At 36.5% G+C, this 22774-nt stretch overlaps 3 protein-coding genes across 8 annotated transcripts in view; 2 read left to right on the top strand and 1 right to left on the bottom strand.

Moving 5' to 3' along the window:
* Positions 1-895, bottom strand: part of LOC311075682 (uncharacterized protein) — a 47349-nt gene extending 46454 nt beyond the window's left edge. For all 3 annotated transcript variants that reach the window (XM_084103228.1, XM_084103225.1, XM_084103227.1), the window contains exon 1: positions 745-895. The gene's annotated coding sequence lies outside the window, so the exon portion shown is untranslated. The remainder of the gene's footprint in view (positions 1-744) is intronic.
* LOC311076073 (uncharacterized protein) overlaps positions 1-18377 on the top strand; it is a 208672-nt gene extending 190295 nt beyond the window's left edge. Inside the window, exons 1-3 of one of the 4 annotated variants that reach the window (XM_084103942.1) lie at positions 964-1058; positions 10588-10877; positions 16759-18377. In XM_084103942.1, the coding sequence (XP_083960068.1) occupies positions 10820-10877; positions 16759-17609 (909 nt within the window). In that variant the 5' untranslated portion in view covers positions 964-1058; positions 10588-10819 and the 3' untranslated portion in view covers positions 17610-18377. Of the gene's footprint in view, positions 1-963; positions 1059-10587; positions 10878-16758 lie in introns of those variants that run through there. The other 3 variants (XM_084103943.1, XM_084103944.1, XM_084103945.1) reach the window with 3 other exon arrangements.
* A 2186-nt stretch (positions 18378-20563) lies between these two features.
* Positions 20564-22774, top strand: part of LOC311081755 (uncharacterized protein) — a gene marked incomplete at its 5' end in the record, with an annotated part of 28867 nt that continues 26656 nt past the window's right edge. Inside the window, one exon of the mRNA XM_084112392.1 lies at positions 20564-20748. Within this exon, the coding sequence (XP_083968518.1) occupies positions 20564-20748 (185 nt within the window). The remainder of the gene's footprint in view (positions 20749-22774) is intronic.

Genomic DNA, 22774 nt, shown 5'->3' with positions numbered 1-22774 from the left:
ACTAACGCAAACGTTATAAAGGTGTTTGAACAACAAAACACATCCACTTGCACATATTTGACAATCGGAATATCAGCTATATCCTGCTATAGCTAACAAATTTGTGAAATTTTGAATAAAAAAGGAAATAAAAGCAGATCATCAGTCATTCAGCGCTATTGTGGCTGTGGTGTGACAAGCAATGAATGACGCGTCTCCATGGGAACCATAAAGTAATACTACGATCAATAACGCCCCCTCTGATTTTTGAGGGGGTCATGACCCCCGTAACCCCCGTGCAAATTACGCGCATGGTGAAGAGGTTATGTCTACGGCATAAAATAATTATATCATGGTGGCCACAGGTAACGTTATATCAAACATGGTTCACTTGTGTAAACATTTTGTTTACTGTCCATAACTCTGACAACAGATATTTGATTACATTTGTTTTGTAGAGAGAGAGAGAGAGTGTGTGTGTGTGTGTGTGTGTGTGTGTGTGTGTGTGTGAGTGAGTGAGTGAGTGAGAGAGAGAGAGAGAGAGAGAGAGAGAGAGAGAGAGAGAGAGAGAGAGAGAGAGAGATGATCAAATAATCCATTCTAGGGTTGTAATATTATGAGTTAGAACGATTGTATGAACTTTTTGCGTGTTTTAACATAAACAGTAGCATTAGCATAAGCAGTAACTTAGCATTTACAAATAACAGTGTATATAAAGAGAATGAGACATCTACAAAAAACAACAACAACAAAAAAAAAACATACCACTCTGAAACGTCCTGAAACAGCCGTTCGTGCGCAAGTTCTGCTCGATTCCTCTCCACTAATATTCTCTAAATCTGATTCGGGATGAAATTGATAAGGCAATATTGACGCCTGTGTTTACATTACACCGGAGCACATGCAACTGCTGTTATGGACGTTTCCGGACAGCGTGAACTAGGCGGTTAGCGAATCACAACACACTGGGCCAAGCTGACCAATCAGAGCCCGTCGTGTATTTCTGAGGGAGAGGCTTCTTATAACCAGGAAATCATCAGATCGGTTTACGAGGAGGGACACAGCGGTGCAGAATAAAGGTAAATTATATTTTAAAAATGCGGGTTTTTTTTGAATGAAGCATGAGCACATGTTAGACTGCACCACATAGCCTAAACACAAGCCTTCGGAAAAAAAGCTGATCAACCCTTTAACAGCTGCTGAAAACACTATTTGTAAGTCTTGGAAGGATTAGTGCTATTTTGAACCAATAGGATTTAAAAGCTGGAGAATGAGCATTTAGTTATTTGACTCCAATATTAGTAATCTGACCCCTTTAAACTTGTTCTTTAAAGGGATGCTCCACTTTTTTCGGAAATATGCTCATTTTACAACTCCCCCAGAGTTAAACAGTTGAGTTTTACTGTTTTAGAATCCATTCATTCAGCCGAACTCCGGGTCTGACGGTACCACTTTTAGCATAGCTTAGCATAGATCATTGATTCTGATGAGCCCAGTAGCATTTCTTTCAAAATGACCAACGAGTTTCAATATTTTTCCTATTTAAAACTTGACTCTTCTGTAGTTAAACCGCGTAATAAGATCGACGGAAAATGAAAAGTTGCGATTTTCTAAGCCTATATGGCTAGGAACTATACTCTCATTCCGGCGTAACAATAGGAACTGTGCGGCCGTACCATGAGTGCAGCAGGCGTAATGATATGACGAATTGTGTCGTCTTAGCGGCCCCTAATTTAATAACAAATGATTGTTGCGACGGAAGCGAATCAATCATAACTAACCTTAGCTGGAAAATAACTTTACTAAAGAACCGCTATAAAGCCAAAACAATCTCACCATAAATTATACGTTTATCTCTGTAAAGCTGCTTTGAAACAATCTACATTGTTAAAAGCACTATATAAATGAAGATGACTTGACTTGACTTGACCCAGTTCCCGAACTCTCTCAATTCAGATAATTTTACACATATAAAAAATAGTCATTCAATTCATTCGATTCACGTGACGTCACTGTAGCTTTGCGCCGCCATCTTTGTGACCGCAGCGGTCTCAGTAATGCCAGAGCCCGTCTACGGAGAGCCTGCCCACTCCCTATTAAGCCCTATTGTACCGAATTTTGGTTGTAGTACCACCAGAGTTCCACTGGGGGCGATCGCCATGAGTGCAGAATGAATGGGAGTCAATGGGGCTAGACGGCTAAATTTGTCTCTTTCACCCGATTGCCGTTGAGAAATCTCAGATCTGATTGTAGATTTTGCAAGTTCAACATGGGTTTTAGGTCGAAAGTTGAATGAACGAGTACTTATGTCGTTTTGATTTCTTACAGGTTGAGTTGTTGTTGCCCATAACACGCTAGCATTCTGCTAATGACGTCAGCATTCTGACGTCATTTCCATTTTAAAAGACTTTTTAAAGCAAATAAGTGACTCTAAAAAATCTAACACCCAGCAATGTGTAATTTCTTTGCATCTCCTTTCGAATACAACATTCAAATTACTAGACAAAAAATTATATCCTGAGAAAAGTGGATTTTGAGGGTTTTTCGCCATAGACCTCCATTCATTCTGCACTCGTCCTGTGAGCGCCCTCATATGGAATCAGAGTGGAACTGCAACCAGTTCAGAAGCCGGAAGTGTAGTGAGAGTGAAACTTCTCGCCATATTAGACATTCTCTGGTAATGCCTGCAATATGTTGTGCAGTTGAGTTGGCTGCAACAACAGCCGAAAGAGGAACCCTGAACTGGTATTTTATTCTATACCAAAAGAAGAGAGAAGAGAGAATCATTTATTTAAAAGACCTGAAGTCTCATGTTGGTTTGTGGTTAATTATATTTCCATTATACACGTGGCCAACATTATACACAGATATCGACAGATAATGTTTTGTCTTCATTTTATTGTTGGATCTGTTTAAATGCACTTTATCATGGTAAGTTAGTAAGATTTGGGGTTGTTTTGAATATAACTATCTGTCTGTTAGTTAATACCTACCTAAATCTAATAAATATTTTTCTGAAGTTCATAAAGATATTGTCTTCGTCACATGCGCTTTAGATGCTATTTTGAGTAACGTTAACGTTAGCTCTGCAGACGATGCATAATCTCAGCCTTGAAATGCATATTAAAGAACTAGTTCTTCCAAAAATGATAATTCTGCCGTCATTTACTCACCTTCATGTGCAAATCCTTAAGTTTACTTTCCGTGGAAGACAAAGGGACATTTTTGAATATGTAGCCTATGGAGACTCTTGTCGATGTAATGAAAGTGAATGAGTAACGTTAGCCTACTGGGGGCTGTCACGCAAAAAATAATAATAAGGGACCGTTCGGTATTTATGGAAGGGGCCACCGGAGGAAAATAGGGGAGGGTCATGTATTTTTATTCTTTATTGAGGGGAGGGTCATCCAACTTTTTTTAGTCTAGGGGGAGGGTCACCCAACTTTTATATTCATTAAAACAGCAACATTTCAAAATGGCTTGTTTGGTGCTATTTTTTTCCATTTAGCTCCATGTTGATCTCGCGTTACCAGCCCCCCTTCGATATCAGATGGCATGACCCAACAAAAATCCAGTTTGGCGCTGTTTGACAGTGTGCGCTTCAGTTCGCGCTTAGAAAAAGTGCATCATGTCAGAACAGAATGCCAAAGAAATGTTTACCCGGCAAAGCTTTAAAGCACGAGCAAATAATGAACTTTTGTTAAGTGCACAGTGTCCTGTGAGTGTAACTCTAGCGCTGCATTAACATGTGATGTGAACGTACGTCTAGTTTAACAGTATTGGGACTGAGGCGCCAGAACTGCTGATAGAATGTGCGCTGTAGGGCGATACTGCATATTTTAGTTTCCATTCTTATTTTGTTTCCACGATGTTTAAGATGTAGGATTAGCCTACCACCAGCCGCGGCGCTACCATTGGGCCCGGGTGGGCATTTAGGTCCGGGCCCACCCATTTTCTATAGCCTATGGTTTTGTACGTTTCTTCATTCGGATCTATTATTTGCGATGATCGATCCAAATTCTAAACAAACAGTTTACATGCTTCGTCCTTGTTACATTATTCATTAAGATAATAATTAATAAATGCACGCATAATTATCAGTGAACTTGATAAATGTTGCAGATGTTTTACATGCATGCACAAACAAATGCCTTTCAACTTGTGTGTGCAAAATTCAGAATTAAATGAATGTGCAGCAATTTGTACAAATACAGAGTCTGTAGGCCTACTGTGTTGTTACCATTAAATAAGCTCATTTATTTTCATTTTTGTTAAAATATAATAATGTTATTTTTTCATCTATGTTGATTATGAAAAGTGAACCGCACACACGAGTATACGCAATATCGAGAGACATGGAGCGGGTCGGACATGATTTTGACCACTTTGATGATTTGATTTAAGTTTTGTTTTGCAGAAAAGATTTTTTAAGTGAATTTCGTTTTGTATAAATTGTATCTTAATTTTAATATTTTTGTTTTATCAACCAATTGCCAAATACCAAATATAGCAGACAACAAAATCATAGAGGCGCCCGCGTGGTCACTTGCACTGCTCGTAAACAGGAGCGCATCTCATCCTATTCCTAACTTAACGAAACTCAGCATATGCCTCTCACATGAAATATATCTTAAGAAAGCTTGAAATGTCTTTTTAACAATTTAAAACGAAAAGAAATAGGCTACTCTCTGGTTATGTAATGATGTGCATTTCTCTCGGCGTGTTCACTACTACGGAGATGGCGATCGTTAACTTCATCTTTACAGCTGTTGTTGCTGTTAATAAACTAAAAATAATAGGCTTTTAATTTTATTAAACAATAAATGAAATTAAATTTTTATTGTATTAAAAAAGCAACAAACAAATCCTGTTTATCAATATTGTGTGTGTGTGTGTGTGTGTGTGTGTGTGTGTGTGTGTGTGTGTGTGTGTGTGTCGAAATAATTTGTCCGCAGCGGCTCAAAAAAACAAACAAACAAACAAAAAAAAAAAAAAAAAACAGTCAAAAACCCCACTGTCAGTGTTTTGTAAGGAACAGGCAAATATGTTCAATATAGCAGGAGACATTTTAATTGTTTACTAATAAAACAGTTATTTTTTATGTCAGTGTCGGCTAGACAGATGAAGTTGACGACTCGCGATCTTCGCAGCGCTACCACATCTTTAAATCACTATTAGTAGGCTATTATTTAAGTTAACATAAAATACATAGACCTACACCACAAAAACTAGTTGAGGATAAATTCGTTAAAATTGGGCGATTCCAGTGAATGGACGTGACATTTGCAGTCAAAACTTAAAATAAAAATTCTCAGAAAATGCATTTATTTGAAACGTCTGAAAGGAGTCAAGACATTAGAAAAATATCAGTCTACACACGCATTTTATATTTAATATGAGGGAAATACACGTGACGTGACACAAAAAAATCTTTAACTTTTAGGTGGCAAAATATTTTTTAGTAATTCTATAAATTACACTGTGCAAACCAAAATATATATACCCACCGGATGAATAAAGATCGGCCTCCACAGAAAATTACATTTTATATTATTTTTATTTTATTTTTCGTGTTTACATTTATGTGAAAAAAAAAAAAAAATGTTACGGACGTGACAGTTCTCCATTACGCACGGACATGACTGCTCTGAAGCGACTTTAAAAATTGCACAGAGACCTCAAACAGAAAGCACAAAGCCTTTCTTTAAAGTGAATTTCGTTTTTTTATTAATTTTATCTTAATTTTAATCAATGTTTCATCTGGATTTAATAAATAAGAAGTAGTCTAAATATAGTAGAAAATAGATAATCATGACACGGAGGCGCGGGCGAGTGAACTGGACTCTTGTCTCATAAATGAACCGAAACTCAGCGTAAGGTAGGCTATGCTACTTGCCTCATAGACCTGATAAATATATAGAAAGCTTGAAATGTCTACTTTTAAACATGCAGAACAATTCAAAACGAAGGAAAACAGACTGCTTTCTCCTTATGAAATGTGCATTTCTCTCTGGCGCGTTCTGAGAAGATCGCGACGCATCGTCAACTTCATCTTTGCAGTAGACACAGAAAACACTTGTTTATTAAAAACAATTAAAATGTCTAGCTATATATGACATATTAATAATCATTACTTTTGCCGGTTCTTTGTGACAGCTTTTAGATGCTTTATTCGCAACCGAAAACATGATTTTTTTTTTTTCAAATCTAAAATAAAAAATCGTGATACAAACCGAATCGTAGGTTTGGTCTATCGTTACAGCCAGATGAGAAAGCAAGAGTTTATGGTTTAAAAAACAAACAAACAATGGCTATCTGAACATCTTTGCCAAGCGCAAACCAGTACAGAATTAGGCTAATCAATAAATTATCGGGGAGGGTCATGCCTTTTTTCACAATCATTTTGGAGGGTCATAGAAAAAATTATTGCTGGCGAAGGGAGGTCATGTCTTTTTTGACAACAGATCTCAAAACTCCTCCGGTGGCCCCTTAAATAAATAACGAACAGTCCCTAATAAAAGACAAAAAAACATCACAAAAGTATCATAAAAGTGATCTAATACGACTCGTCCATTATATTAATATCGTTATTTATTCATATGATAGCTTTATGTGACGAACAAACTGCAATTTAAGTCGTTATAATCACTGATGAGCTTTACCTCTTGATAGCTTTTAATCACAGCCGAATCATTCAAAAAGATTCGACTCGAAAGATTCTTTCATTTCGATATTTGTGTGTATTAAACCTTCTCTCTGTAATTGAACATCTGTTCTTTAGGACAGATATGGCAGTCTTTTATGATATTTGACTGATGTCTCTGGCTGTGCTGATGGACGGATTAGATAGATTGATTCATGCCAGCCGAACAGCTGCAGATTCATAGATTCATTCATGACATCGCCTCGACTCTCATGAACGCGTGCCATGTAGCTCTATGACTTAAGTATTTCTATATCATGAAAGGGCAATTGGGGCAAGCCTGGGGCAGATAATAATGGACTAAAGAAAACTGGGGGTAACAAATAAGGATCGGAGCCTAAAATAGAAATTTTCTCCAGGTATCTCTGTCTCTCTCTCTCATTCAAATTGGCAGTTTGGGCGGCCATACCGGACGAGTCGGTCGCAAATATGGCGGCGTTCTATTTGTAGTGACGTAGGTGGCATCTATGAATAGCTGTACTCGTCTGACAAAAAAAAATATAGTAAATGAGAACAGCTTTATTGGACATTCAGCTATATTATATTATATTATATTAAAACAGTATGTGAGCATGATTTTAATGAGAAAAAACATTAGGCAGGCAGAACGCAAGTACGCCGTGATGACGCCATGAATATGCTAATTGACGTATGACATAATCTAGCGACTTTTAGGGGAGGTTAGCTACTTTCCTTTGAAAATAGTTGGCAACACTGGGTGGCAGCTAGGCCTAGGATTTTTTTATTTTTTTTCTGTTAAACTTTTTTATTTTCAAAGAATGCACTTTAAATTCAACATTTTCAATATTTGCTGATATCTTAAACTTGTGAAATGTAAAATATTAATACTGAACATCAATAGGCTATACTAACGGAAAAATCTGTCAACTCTGTTATAGATAAATTGGGTTGACGATAACAGAGTTAACGTTTTCTACCATTTTGTGCTTTAGCTCAAAAAACTAACCTCAAACCAGACACCACATGGCATGTCTAAAAACAGAATTGTATGGGTTTTCGCCATATTATCGTTTTTTTAAAAGTGAATGAGAGATTCACTGCAATATCACAATAATAGATTTGACAAATAATTAATCAACTATTGGTGTATCCTAAACATTTTGTACAAATTAATGAGAGAAGAATAATGACATACTTCACTGCTTTCCAGAATTTCCCGCCAGAGGAAGTGATATCCCTTGGTCCAATCACATGCTTTTTCTACAAATGCTTTGGAGGGTTTGAATTTGTGTTATTATTCAAAACTGATTCAAAAAAGTAATTTATTTTTTATTTTAATTAAAGAAGGTTTATCTGGTGGACTCGAAATGTACCCCCAATTCTAGAACGACTTGTGTGTGTGTCCTGTGAAGCAAATGGCACAGATGTGTGTTAGAGGTGTAAGAGACACATCAGCTCAATCTGCATAATGACGATTCTCTGCATACATTAGCATACTGAGATGATTGTTTGATTATTACTATGACATCATGGACAGCAGGAGATATTCACTAATGCACTAATAAAATATAAGATGTGGTGTGTCGGTTTAATCCTTTAAAACACAACTGACTGTCTTTACACTAATTTCGCATCAGAAATAATTTTGAGATGTAAAAACATTTCACCTCTACACGGAGTCTCTCACAGCCTCATGCTCTTCACCAAGCCCACGTCAGCATTTGAAACTGAAAGCGTCCTTATGTCAGCGAGTTTTGCTTTTTTAATATATAATCCCACTGCATTCCAAAAGACATAAATTATGCCTTCATAGAGCATTTGTAAGGAAAACTGCAAGCATAACATCGATGCATCGGAGTATTATTATTTTTTCCACCCTTAATTTTAATGAAGAAGCAGGATAATGTTCTGGGGCCGTATTCACAAAGAATTTTAAGGCTAAAAGTAGCTCCTAACTGGCGAATTTAGGAGCAACTCCTAAAAATAATTGGTGTGTCACTTGTAACTTTAGGACTCCTAATTTTTTTGACTAAGAGTAATTCACTAAGCATTTTAGCCCTAAAAGTAGCACCTAAGCTTGGGACAGCTTAAAAGAAGTCGAGAGGACTCCTAACTCACTAAAACCTATTCACAAACCGCTTTTAGTGGCATTTCACGTTGCGATGTTTTGAAATGCGTATGCGGCGGCTACAGGAGCTTCCAATCGCGAGGGCACAATTTTGCATTGTAAGCATAACTAGGGATGCAATAACGCCACCAACAACAACCAAAACTAGGCTACTCATTGCATGTAAACTAGTTGTAACGTTTCATTGTGAATCAAATTAAAATGTTCTTCTCTTTGCAAACGTAGGCAGAGGCATATAGTGACAGATTAATAATGTTGCAAAGATATTGCATCAATCCATATGTTTCATTAGGCTACTAGGCTATTTGTTTTGCCTTACTCTTTATTCATTTAGGCTATTTATTCAGTTATTCATCATCTTGCGTCCTTCGCACTACTTGTGTAACACACGCATTCTCAGACCTGTCACCTGTCACTCATCATCGTAGGGGAGGTGTTTGGAATCATTCCCGCGTTACAATCATCAGCCAATCAAGGTGGTCACTTCAGTCAAGCTCGTGCATGAGTAATGACGTCATCCATAGCAACGAAGACTCACTCTTAGTTTAGGAGTTGTCATTTTTCTTTACTAAGAGTAGGTCTGAAAGGCGTTGTGAATAACTTTTAAAGGAGTCATGACCTAGTATTACCTTGGATACCTACTGCTGTATTATAGTCTTTCAGGCCCTTCTAAAAGAGAAAAGTGGAAAAAAAATAAACACAGAGCTCCTCAGACCCTTATTTCTGAAGGCATTATTGTCTCGCGAGATCTGATGCGATATTTTGGCTGTCGTGGACAGTCATTTTAATAATGCAAATGAGGGGCGCGTTGATTGGTGGCAGGAAGGAGGGGGTTGACACCGCAGGTGACGCTTTAGCATATCATTACAAAATGACATCATGGCGCAATATACAATAGCCGAATTCATGATGATCTCAGTCATTTGTTGTTTGCAAAGTAACGTTAGCAGCCATTCCCCATGTTTACATCGAAGCTAATACTCCCGCTAGCATACAATTGCCGCATTAGCAGTTAGCTGCTGTTTGTTACACAGAGTAGAGCAATAAAAACACATTCTTACTGTTTCAATTGCAGGCAAGTGTCTGATTGTTGAAAATGGCCCCTTTTTCCCGAGCTTCGATGCCAACTTCGCCTGATATTGCCTCAAATTTGTGAAGGATTCCGGCGTAAAATGTTTAGTTAGCACAGGCACATAACGTTAAGCCAGTGGGAAGGGTTGTAGGAACCGCGTCATTAAAAATGAATTTAATCCACTGGTCCCTGACAGCTTGGTCCGTTCTTGGGAGAGAAAACACATTTACATGTTGATTCTGGCAGTCAACAACAGAGCAACTCAGTGTGCACTACGTTTCTGCTTCTTTCTCGACTGAATATGAGGGGAGGAGGGGCGCCAGGGCGCACTTCCTGCGGCAGGTCTGCGGTGTCCATATATGGTATATCCTGCCCCGTCATGACGTCAAGACGGGGCTGAAATCAAAATCTCGTATTTGAGTGCGCGTGCACGCGCGCTGGTTTATTTACCCTGGGGTAAACGAACGCTTCACTTTTAAATATCGGCTTCCCGGCCAGTGTATAATCGTTAGGCAATCATAACATACATTGATTCTCGTGGAAAAGTGAAAATTTAGTGCGATTTAGGAGTACTCCTAGTGGTAAGATAAAATGCTTTGTGAATACGGCCCCAGGTTAGTAAAAAAAAAAAGTGAATTAGCATCAGTTACTTGACAATAGACAGACAAACAGGCATAAGTGCTTAGATGTGATATTTAGTACAAAAACAGACTCAGTAACTGATATATTTTTTGATTTTGTCAGATCAGCTCCTACCACAGTGTGATTCATCATCAGTGAAGCTCCTCCCACACTGGAATTCATCATCAGTGAAGCTCCTCCCACAACAATCACATCATCAGTGAAGCTCCTCCCACATTAATTCTCCAATAAATGCTGTAATTTTCCCATCAGCTACAAGTGAAGTTGAGCATCAGAGCATCAGGAAGAGCTGAAATCTGTAAAGACTGAGTTTATTAAAGAGGACAGTGAGAACATGAGTGATCCAGAACCCTGCAGAATGAAACACACTGAAGATCCTGAAGAACAAAAAGGTTGGTGTTTATTCTTCATTCATTCATGATGCTAGAAACATCCAAGCACTTCATCACTTTTAGACAAACAGTTAAACTATGAAATAGAAAAAACATTTTCTTGTTTGTTCAACAAATGGTCAGTAAAGGTCATAAATATTATTTTAGCTCTCTTTTTTGTTACATTTATATCTGGTTCAACAATTTTTTGCAACAATGTTGCCAATATTTTAGACATTTTTCAATATAGCCTAGTTATTATTATAATTATTTTACCAATAAACAGTCTGATTTATAGTTAATAAAGTTGTATTTCTCATAAATTCTAGAAGTTATTCAAATTTATTGAGATTATTCTTCTTATAATTACCTTAGTATCCGTTCAACATGGTACAGTTTGTGTAAAAACTGAGAGAATGGATTGAGATTATTTTCTTGTCCTCCGCTCCCATCATGCTGTAGAAAGAGCCCAGATGATGTCACTTCCTGGGTGCCACAGTTTTAAGAAATGCTCTGTTTTTGAGGAAGAAGGAAAATCATGTGAGAAGTAACAGGAATGAGGGAAACATGTAGGACACAGATAATGTACTAATATTTTTTTAAAAAAATTAGAATAAGCTAAAGATTGTTCTGATGGCAACGTAATGACATCATATAATTAAAAAAGACACCTGACGAAAAGCATGACGCATTTCTGGATCTTTATAAGGAAACATCCAAGCGACCAAAACAATATAAAAGTTAATAGATACATCAAATACACTTTTTTCCCCCTACATTTATAGGATGATGCGCCAGGGTCCAATGAAGAGGCTGATGTGCAACTTTGCGCATCATCCTATAAATTGCAACCAAGTGGCAAGCCTTTGTGTTTATGAGTCATATCACAGTAAAATTACTTTACTTGTGAAAGATTATGTGTATTTTCAGTTAACTTTAGTAAGATACTTACATGGTTACTGTGCATTAGATTTAATCAACTCTGTCTGTGTCTGCAAAGGTGTGTGCCAAATGGCCCATACAGATGAATGCCCATTCAGATGTATGGCCCATAGAAACTGATTGGTGTGAATGAATAAAAAGAATCAGCATTGCTCAGAGTGGATTAGCAAGTTAGATCGATCTCCTGTGGGAGGTCCTAGCAGTTTTCCTTTGTTTGTAGCCCTTTTGTCTTCATGTATAAAGTTCAGTCTCAACAGACAGAACTTTGGGTTAAGATTGTTGAAGGGTGACATGCTAATATTGCTGCTGAAGGACGGCTACACTACAAACCTTCAATAAATTCTTCTCGCCACACAAGAACTCTGGTCAAGCTTACTTATTTTATGTATTGGAGAAATCTAATACATTGGCGAGCCACCCAAACCACTGCTCGGCCAAATACACCAAAATCTAACAATTGTTAGATCAAAAAGTAATCTGATTGCGTAATGCACGTTACTTATAATGCGTTTCTTTACTCATAACATCAAAAAGTAATCTGATTACGTAATGTGCGTTATTGTAATGCGTTTCTTTAATCATAACATCAAAAAGTAATCTGATTAGGTAATGCACATTACTTGTAGTTAATTACTTGTTAGATCAAAAAGTAATCTGAATACGTTATGCATGTTACTTGTAATGCATTACCTCCAACACTGATCATTTCAGATGAGATTGAAAAAACGTATCGCTAGGTTTTCTCAGAGGAGGGCTATGATAGAAATGTGCATGTCCATCTTGTATGAAGCCTTTGCAATTTTTGCATTTATATTTTTTGTGTATATTTTATAGTTTTCACATGATTTGATATAATTGTATTGATTAGTTTGTTAAATTCACATACTTTATATGTTTGATTATTGTCTTGTAGTATCTTAAGTTTAAACCATAACCGCATGCTGGACATCTGAAGATCTCTTTGAAAAAATTGTAAAAAATATAAAATAAAAATCAATTCTTGTTTTTCATGCCCTAAGAGCAATAAAAACACATAGGAAAACAATCCTGACTGAGGTTATCATAATTTCATAATCATCATTTCTGGTCATACAGAAAGAAATGTAAAAAAAGAATCTGTGATATTTCTACTTTTGTATGTGTCCACTTACAATCGAATCAAAACATTGTGCTTTTGTAAAATATAAGAAAATAATCAGGGTGTGCTTTCTGCCTCCCCGTCACGGTGAACTTTTTTTTTCTTGAGCACGTCTATAAACTGAAACAAAACTCAGCGAATACTTGTCACACATTTATGAGCCATATGGGTAGTTGACGTGACGTGGCTTTTTCACCGTCACAGAAGATAAAAAATAATTTATTTCACATTTTCATCATTTAGAATACTATAAATGATTAAACATTTTCTTGTTTTACATGAGCTTGTTGTTTAAATACCCGAGTTATTTTTATTTTTTTACAACTTTGAGCCAAATCTCAAAATCGTCCTATGGTGTGACGGTAGACAAGGTTATTTCATAAATATTAACTTTTATATTTCACATAACTTCTATTTCACTAAGTGGCCATCACTTTTCCTATGCATACATTTCTAAAAGTGTAGGAATTTAATAAAGTTTGTCACAGAAAAAAATGTCCTTTGGTGTTATGCAATAACCTGACATTAAGTTGGGCAATATCATGGACAACTAAATTTAGTTGAAAGACCCCATTCAAGGTCATGTGTCTGTAGACCCCTATGAAGCCCATGAGAAGTGCACATGGCAAGTATTTCTCTCAGAATTGTTCAAATATTTAACTATGTTCTCAGACCACTGAAGTTGTTAATTTTTTTTGTCCTTTAGTGTGACACTCCTAAATTAAATTTTTTAATTAAAATTTGTATTTTTAACAGCAGGAGTAAGTAATATTATGCAAATGTATCATGCCAATTGCTAATAACAGTTCAGCTAGTATTAGCATGGTTATTAACTGCCACAAAAGCTCAAATGTCCTTTGGTGTGACAGAAAATATCACAGGAAATGTCCTTTGGTGTGACACTTTGGCCTGTCACACCATAGGACACAGATGTCACACCGTAGGACAAGACCTCCTTAAGAAGCTTTTAAAACAAATATATAAAGTTTCAACAAAAAAACAAATGTCCTCCTTTATTATTGTTACAATAAACACTATATATTCTGACTCTTTTTATGCAATGACTATATTTGTCCTTTAGTGTGACGTTTTGTCCTATGGTGTGACAAACATAAAACAACAGAAAAATATACTTATTTTAAAATATCTTTTAAAAAAAGAGTCAAGTTTGACATTAGGAGAGTTACAATACTATCTCCTCTTAAATAGGTACAATTTCAAACAGTTTTGTAAGGTTGGTGAAAAAGTTTTATTGACATTCGTAGGGAAAAGTTTATCAGGTTCATCTATCCATGTTGAAAATGATTCTAATTAGTACTTTCATGTAAAATAAATATCACTTTAAGAAAATAATGTTTTAATAATGTGAACAATTCTGTCTCAAGTATTTTTTTATGTTATTTAATGTAATTTCTTAGTACTTTTTAAATGTCACACCATAGGACACATTTACAGTACTGTTGAGTGAAAACGTGAAAAAAATATGTGAAGTCATTGACAAAATGAGTGACCACTACTATTTTCTGAAACTGCAGTTTTCATACTCCATAAATATATGTATTTTTTCTTAAAAAGTTCTGTTTTCCAAAAAAAGTACTTTTTCTTGGCCATTTGTCAACTACCCATATACCTTTATAAACATTTAAGTGTGTACTTTTAAATGATTAGATTCAAACTGAAAACAAATATTCTGTTTAAGTCATTTGTATAACCAACAAGATGTCCAGCTTCTCAAACGCTTCCTAATTATTTTTAATTTGACCACGCCCACACGCGCAAAAGAGAAAAGCTTACATATTAATGACCTCCCGCATAAAGCTTTCTCACACAAAACACGTCGTACAAATTTTAAATCAATATATTGTCTTATCTGAATGAGCAGTCAGGGTGATTTTCACATAGTTTTGGAGCAAATATTCTAAGCTACGTGATACAATTTTCAAAAGTCTTGTGAAGAAATAATCAGTAGGGGTTTCATGGCCTTATTTCAGTGAGAATTTTGTATTTTTTTGTATTTTCACAACCCACGCATAAATGTCATTATCTTAAAACTACAAACTTTTACATACATGCTGCTGATATATTATTGTAGCAGAGTTTGTGCTGAATACAGTGTAATTAGACTTTAGCCATGAAAATGTCACAAGTAACAGAAATAAGCACACATGTCAGAGCATGTCAGAAAACCTCCAGGGCCCAGAAAACAGCTCAGACCCCAGAGGGTTAAAAAAAAAGCTAAAATAGACCGTTGCCTGGAGGCAACACCGTACCATAGAGGGTTAAAGTTTTTCATAAAATAAATGAAATCTCATTCTAAAAGTTGGTGTCAGAAAGATGTATATTTTTTTATGTTCTCAATCTCGTCAACTGTGACTTTGAGTGGTTTGCTAGGATCACACTGTATGGCATAGAGGTTGGTTTGTTCTACTATATTTTCAATACAGCTACTAGTGAGGAGGCCTCTAAAGTACTCAGCAGGATGTTTCACATCTGTTGCCTTTGGCAATCTGCCTCTCCATTGTGGTACTGGAAGAATTGTCCTGCATTTTTTCCACACTAAATTCTTAGCTTGTGTGTATTGCTGCTGGCAAGACTATGTAAACATAAAAAATAATTAAAAATAAAAATAAAAACCTTGTTAGTTGCAAATGACATGCAAATAGTTTATTTTTTACCAAATTTACCAATCATCCTACTCTAATCAAGCCTGCTACTGTACCTCCATTTTCATTATCACCAGGTTCCTCATTCTCACTCTGAAATTCTTCCTGTTGATTTTCTACCATTATGGTAGTTCTGTCTTCATCCTTTCTCCATCCTCACTCTCACTCTCTCCCTGCAGAACTGTCACTATGACCTCATCTTCCTCACCATTACATGCCATCTCATCCTCACTCTCATCCACTGGCAGTGCTACCTGTGCTTTATACCTTTTTGAAGTGCCATAGAAAACGTGCGGATTCATCTCCTGCATTAAATCATAATATGTGCATGTATAGTATGTTAATTACCTTTCTTATAAATGCATTTCAAAATCATGCAAAAATGCAAATACATTTCAAACTCTTTTCCTTACAAATAAAATACACTTGTATTAAAACCTAGTATGGCCTTATGTGATTCCATTATGGTACAATGTTGCCTCGAGGCAACATGCAGTTCTATGTAATTTCCTACGATATATTTGATGATATATAATGTAAAGTTTTTGAAAATACTTCTTTACTTACCAATGAAGGTGACTCTGATTTTTTTGTAGCTGATTATCTGGACAGAAATGAGTGAAAAATGCCTTTTTCAGTGGAGAAAATATCAAACCATGTGACATATGCACGTGTGCTGGAACAAAATTAACCCCTGTGGGTCATGTGGCCACTCTTTTGCATTTTCATCCCCTCCCCTTAGACCAGTTACCTTAAAGCATTGACCAATTACATTTAATTAAGTTTTTATTTAAAAAAAAATTAAAATAGACTGTTTCCTGGAGGCAACACCGTACCATAGAGGGTTAAAGTTTTTCATAAAATAAATGAAATCTCATTCTAAAAGTTGGTGTCAGAAAAAAAGATTTTTTTATGTTAAAATTATATATAACTATATTTAATAGTTCTCACTACAGAAACATGTTATTTGTGGCTATAATGCTTTGAGGGACAGGGACATATAATTGATTTATATAATGCATTGTAATATTTTATAGCTGTTGCCTAATTTCTGCGATTACATCAGAGCTCGCTTTTATGTCCTTTCACTTTGTTTTTATCTCTTTGAATTATGTACTAAAAATTTAACTTATTTTTCTTTCTTCACATTTCATGTCAGACCTGATGGAAGTGAAGGACGAGAGTGAAGAACTGAGAGAAGTGAAGGTGGAGAGTGAAGAACTGAGTGAAGTGAAGGAGGAGAGTGAAGAACTGAGAGAAGTGAAGGAGGAGAGTGAAGAACTGAGTGAAATGAAGGAGGAGAAACATCATGTCAAACCTGGAGGAAAACCTTTGAGTCTCTCAAAGACTAAAAATACATTTTTAAAGAAAAGAGACAAGAAATCTTTCACCTGCACTCAGTGTGGGAAGAGTTACACAACCATACATGGTCTTGAGATGCACATGAGAGTTCACACTGGAGAGAAGCCATTCACATGTGATCAATGTGGGAAGAGTTTTACACGCAAAGATGTTCTTAAGCTTCACATGAGCGTTCACACTGGAGAGAAGCCGTTCACATGTGATCAGTGTGGAAAAACATTTCTTGTGGTATCAGACCTGAAGAAACACCTGACCGTTCATACAAAGGAGAAGCCACATTCATGTTCTGTGTGTGGAAAGAGTTTTTCACTGCAGCAATCTTTACATGCACATCAGAAAACTCATACTGGTGTGAGAGAGCACGTGTGCTTTGAGTGTGGGAAGAGTTTTATTAGACAGAGCTGTTTAAAACAGCACCAGAGAATTCACACTGGAGAAAAACCTTACAAGTGTTCACACTGTGACAAGAGATTCAGTCAGTTACAACATCTGAAATCACATGAGAGGATTCACACTGGAGAAAAACCTTACAAGTGTTCACACTGCGATAAGAGATTCAGTCAGTCATCAAATCTGAAAACACATGAGAGGATCCACCCTGGAGAAAAGCCGCACACGAGTGATCAATGGTTCATCTTTATGTGCTGAGAAACAAAACTGTGTCCCAATTCATCCTCCGAAGGCCGCATTTGAAGGCCGATTGCGTCACAGCAATGAAGGAATTGGGCAGTAAAAAAAATTCCGCGGGTTGATTTCTACCCTTGCAAGAGAAGGTGCTTTAAGCACTGAAATGTATAATGCACTAACAAATACATCTCCATTTCCGGACTTATACTCAAGAACACACACACATAGGTTCCCAAGATGGAAGGAAGGGAAGGAAGAAAGAATGCTGAAATGAATACACACTTGTGGTAAACATAATTTGAACACAATTCCCAGGAGTTAATACAATGAAGTACTAAAAGTCACATTGTGTCATGATTTATATTGTCATTGATTTATTAGTCACATGGTTTTACTTCTTCTGAGAAAAACCTTAGCGTAGGCACAGGAACTGATGTAACCAAAACGTTCCTATATATATGAGTGCTTCTGTATGAGTGTGTTGCGCTTTTGATTTTGATGTCGTTGCAGCCCTGAAGAGAACATAGCCCATCTTCAGTTTTATTTTTACTCTTTGATTGATATTGCTCTGCTGAATTTCTTAACTTGATAAACTCGGACGAGAACAAGTTAATCATATTGCTTGAACTGCATATAAGGTATTTAGCCTTTGTGAATCCATTCACAGGACTGCCCTGGAATAGGATAGAGCTGTAAGTATTATAACCTGTAACCTTTTGTTGATTTGCTACAAACCTTTTTATTGTATAACCAGTGTTTTAATCTTTTGTATAAATACATTTTACTTTATAGACATGTACCGTTTATTCATATTTCAGCTCATCACAAGACAGTTCTATAAATATTATAACAAGAGCATTATAAGAATAGGTTATATTACTTCTATTCTTCAAAGAACACCTTTGGACAAGATTCTGCTAGAAGGTAAGCATAAACTTTGATCCATAGGTTTGAACTTGTAGACATGTATTGTTACACAATGGGGTTATAATATTCCTAGATTTGCTGATATATGATATGATAGATAAGCCAAGGGAAACTAATCCTAGAAATCTGACCTGACAGCAGAAGGCTATTCTAGATAACTTCGGTTACTATGAGGCTAATCAGGAGATGAGATAATATCAGATCTCACAACAACCCCTGTAAGTATGATTTCAGCACTCCAACACTGCCACAACATCCCTCAGACGCACAAATCCAGTGTAGAATTCGGCCGCCCGATGGAGAAGAGCCGATGGGTTTTTTGGGTGTAACGACTGAGACAAAGTCAGACACAATTATTCGGTATGTACCATAAAAATCTCCAAACTTCACTCTGGGATCTGTGGCCCATCCCCCAAACAGGGCCCTAGTTGTCATGACCACGATCAGATAAGGTTTTATGGGTGTTAAAGGAATGTGACCACATGCAAGAGAGAGACCATGGAAAGACAGAAACAATCTGCAAAACAGACTCTCCTGCATTCATTTATTGATGAATTGACTTACATGAAATGAACATGCATTCCAGACCATTTTGTGAATGATTTACTGTCGTGTGTTGTGTCTTTTAATACTATTATCTGTTGATACTATTATCTTTTTGATACTATGTATTTTATTACAGGACCAACGGTCAATGTAACCACACTTATACCTTGTTTGGTCTCTATAAATTGGTGCTTTGAGGATCGAAATGATTGTGTACATGATATGCTGATAGCTGTGCAACACATTAGTATTATAAGAATCTTTCTTAGTTTCATCATAAAACACCAATTCAGCATGCCAGTCAGAGTGAGCACGTTTAAGACAAAGGCTCATAAATCTTCGTCACAGAGGAAATAGTGCAGGGCCATATGTGGCAAAATAAAGTGTTTGGAACATTTCATATAGATTTTTGCAAATGATGTTTTTTGACTTCTTCAGACCCTATAGTTTGCAAAACTACCTGTTTCCGATTTCTGCACAGGCCCAAAATCCAAGATGGCGGATATATCACCAAAAATTGCAAATAATCGCCTTTTTAAATATTTCAAATGGATATATGTTAGGTATATCATTATATACATACATTTTCTAATTAATTGATTGACTTGGGTAATAAATATGACCATGGGTAACATGAATTATCATGATTATCAACCAATGATGGGTGTAACCACCATTATGCTATTAAGGGTGCTTTCACACTAGCACTTTTGGTGCGCACCCGGGTTCGAACTCGGGTTCGGAACAGGCAATCGAACCAAGTGTGAAAGCGCCCTTATTGGCATACCCGGAAAAACACATTGACTGATTAAAAGTTTCCTTCATATAACCTAATAATCATTTTAATTAAAACAATGTTCTGCGCTCACCACAATAATTCTGTTAACAATCAGATGACATGGAAAATTATTGGGGAGAATGAATTACATGAAGCCAATGGGAAAGATGGGAAAGATAGCCAGCCCTTGTTACTAGGAAACGATAAACAAAATGAAACTTTTGAGCTTTTGCAGGAAGAGGGAAATTATTTTTTCCAGCCTGGGCAACTGGTGTTTTTTTACTTGCTAGGACCCCACTGAATACAAAACAACCTGTTTCCAATTTTTTTTCTTCATTTTTAGTGCCAAAATTCAAGATGGCAGACAATATGCAGAAAAATCACATAAAATAAAATATATAATCTTTTCACTTCTATAAAGGCTTTAAAATGGTAAACTTTTTGATGAATGTATTCCTAATAAGGCAGACAAGTGAGACAGTTTTAGAGACAATTTTAAAAATATTTATTGGATCATTTGCCAAAAAATTGGGTGAAAAAAAATAGAAAAATTGGAAAAAATGGAGAAAAAAAATATGCATTTTGTTTAATTATTGAAGAATTCAACAAAACAGTCAGTCATTGTCACTCAAGTATTTATCTTCATCACTCTCACTGTCACTGTCTGACTTTTCAATATTGGTGCATGTCTCCTCAGAGCCCTCACTCCTGCAAAGTTGCGTGCATGGTAAGTTGTTGCTCTTGCAAGAACACCTTCTACTGCATTGGCTGGCAAGACAAGAGCACTTCACAAGCTCCACAACAGCCTCTGGTGCTGGTGGAAGTTTTGACAGGACAGGAGCCCATTGCCCATCATCAATTTGCCTCCATCCCAGTGATAGTGCATCAAGAATCTTTGGAGCAGGCACTGTATCTTGTGCCCAAACATTTCGAGATTCCTTTATTTGTCATTTTCAACAAAATAACAGGAAACAAGAAAACATCAATACTACATACTCTGTGCAAAATGCGCTTGAAGAAACACTCCACTTTTTTTGGATATAGGCTAAATTTACAACTCCCCCAGAGCTAAACAGTCATTTTTTTGAGAGAGATGCTAACGGTCTAATCTGATTCAATGATCTATGCTAAGCTATGCTAAAAGTGGTACCGCCAGACCCGGAGAGCAGCTGAATGGATTCGAAAACGGTGAAACTGTTTAACTCGTTGTAAAAAGTTATCAAATGAGCCTATATCCAAAAAAAGTGGAGTGATCCTTTAAGCGCATTTTGCAAAATTGTAAAATGTTACCTATTTCTTATGTGCATTGTTTACCTGGTGCCTCTCTGATGACAGATGCGATGTCGTCTTGAGCGAGAATCGATATTTTCTCTGCTTTGTCTAGTCTTTGCAGGAGCTGCATCTCTGCAAAGACAGTTTAATAGACTTATGCTGACCAATTTGAGAGTGATCAGCTTCACTCCAGAAAATATAAAATGTATAAACAGTGAACCACCAACACAGAATTTTGACAGGTTATGCAGCAGACAGTGAACAAACCTAGGTCAGTTGATTTCCTCCATCCATAATGCAAAAGGGCATCAGTCAACAGGTCTAGGCGGTGAGATGGAGTCATCTCCTTTGTGACTCTGGCAAATCTTCGGAGAAAAGACCACAGCCTTTCCATTCCTTCTGTGAGCCCAAACCCTTCGAGCCGCCTAGTGCTGTACTTGATCTGTGATTAAAGGAAAGTGGTAGAATATCACAGACACTGAAACGGAGCATGATCCTACTACAGTGTAAACCGCTTATAGTGATCACGGTTACAGTGATCAACCGCTTATATGGATCAAAAAGCTTGGGACAGAATCATTCCTATAGAAATGATGTGTAAATAATTTGTTTATAGTAATCAAGTAGTCCGCTTACCTTGTTCATAATGTGTGTGTTTGGTGTGTGTGTGTGTACATGCACTTGCTGTGCACAGTTACGCAACATATGATGTTTTCCTCTACTCGCACTGCTGTGGTCTACGAAGTTATTTTGCCCTCCTGCCATCCCAGATCTCTCACAGCAGCAGGTAGGCCTACTCTGTTACATGAGTGCAGTGTAATGCTTTAACCTTGACCATTCAGCAGGAGAGGTGTAGGTTTAGCTTATATTATTTTATATTACATGCTATTACTTTATATTCATGTAATAATTGTACAAATTAGATAGTAATCTGCATAAAACATAAACACATGGTTATTATAACAATCATCCACTTACAGGCCGTGCAGAATTATTAGGCACGTTGATTTTCTGATCATATTTTATTCCCAGGAACATTTTGCCAATTCCAAACCATATTAATCTTAATAACTACTATTAATTTTGTATTTAATCATTTATAAGTGATATATTATTGTTCATCTGTAGCCTATTTTGCCGTCAATACTGCCGACGTTGTCTTTGCTGCTATATATTTATGTTTAACATTAAGTATAGGCCTTCCACAACTCTCTCCCCAAACTATCAAAATTATAATGTAAATGACATAAAAACAAAACAAAATGCAGAATAAATATTAGAAAATGTAGAATGAAAGTATAGTGGTCCCCTGGAGTTGTGTCACTGGTGTTACCGTTAAACAAAAATCTCTTATTTTTAAATAAAAATCACACTGATGACATCACTCGACTTCCTTCTTCCAATTTCCTGAATATCTATGAAGAAAAGCCCATGGTAGATTCACTGTCTCTTTTCAGTTAGCAGAAATCTTCTCATTTATCTCATGATTTCATATGAAGCTTTTGGAAGTCACTGGTATGACCTACTTTACTGTTAGGGAATTGTAAAAATCTAGAATGCAAATGGATTAAACTACTTAATTTAGTTATTGACAACATGACAACATGTGGTTTTGTTGCAGCAGCCATTTTTTAAAATGAATTTTTCATGAAAATTGCCACTG

The sequence above is a fragment of the Abramis brama genome (assembly GCF_963993115.1).
Source record: "Abramis brama genome assembly, chromosome: 1".
Classification (NCBI taxonomy): domain Eukaryota; kingdom Metazoa; phylum Chordata; class Actinopteri; order Cypriniformes; family Leuciscidae; genus Abramis; species Abramis brama.
This window is presented reverse-complemented; position numbering and strand designations above follow the sequence as displayed.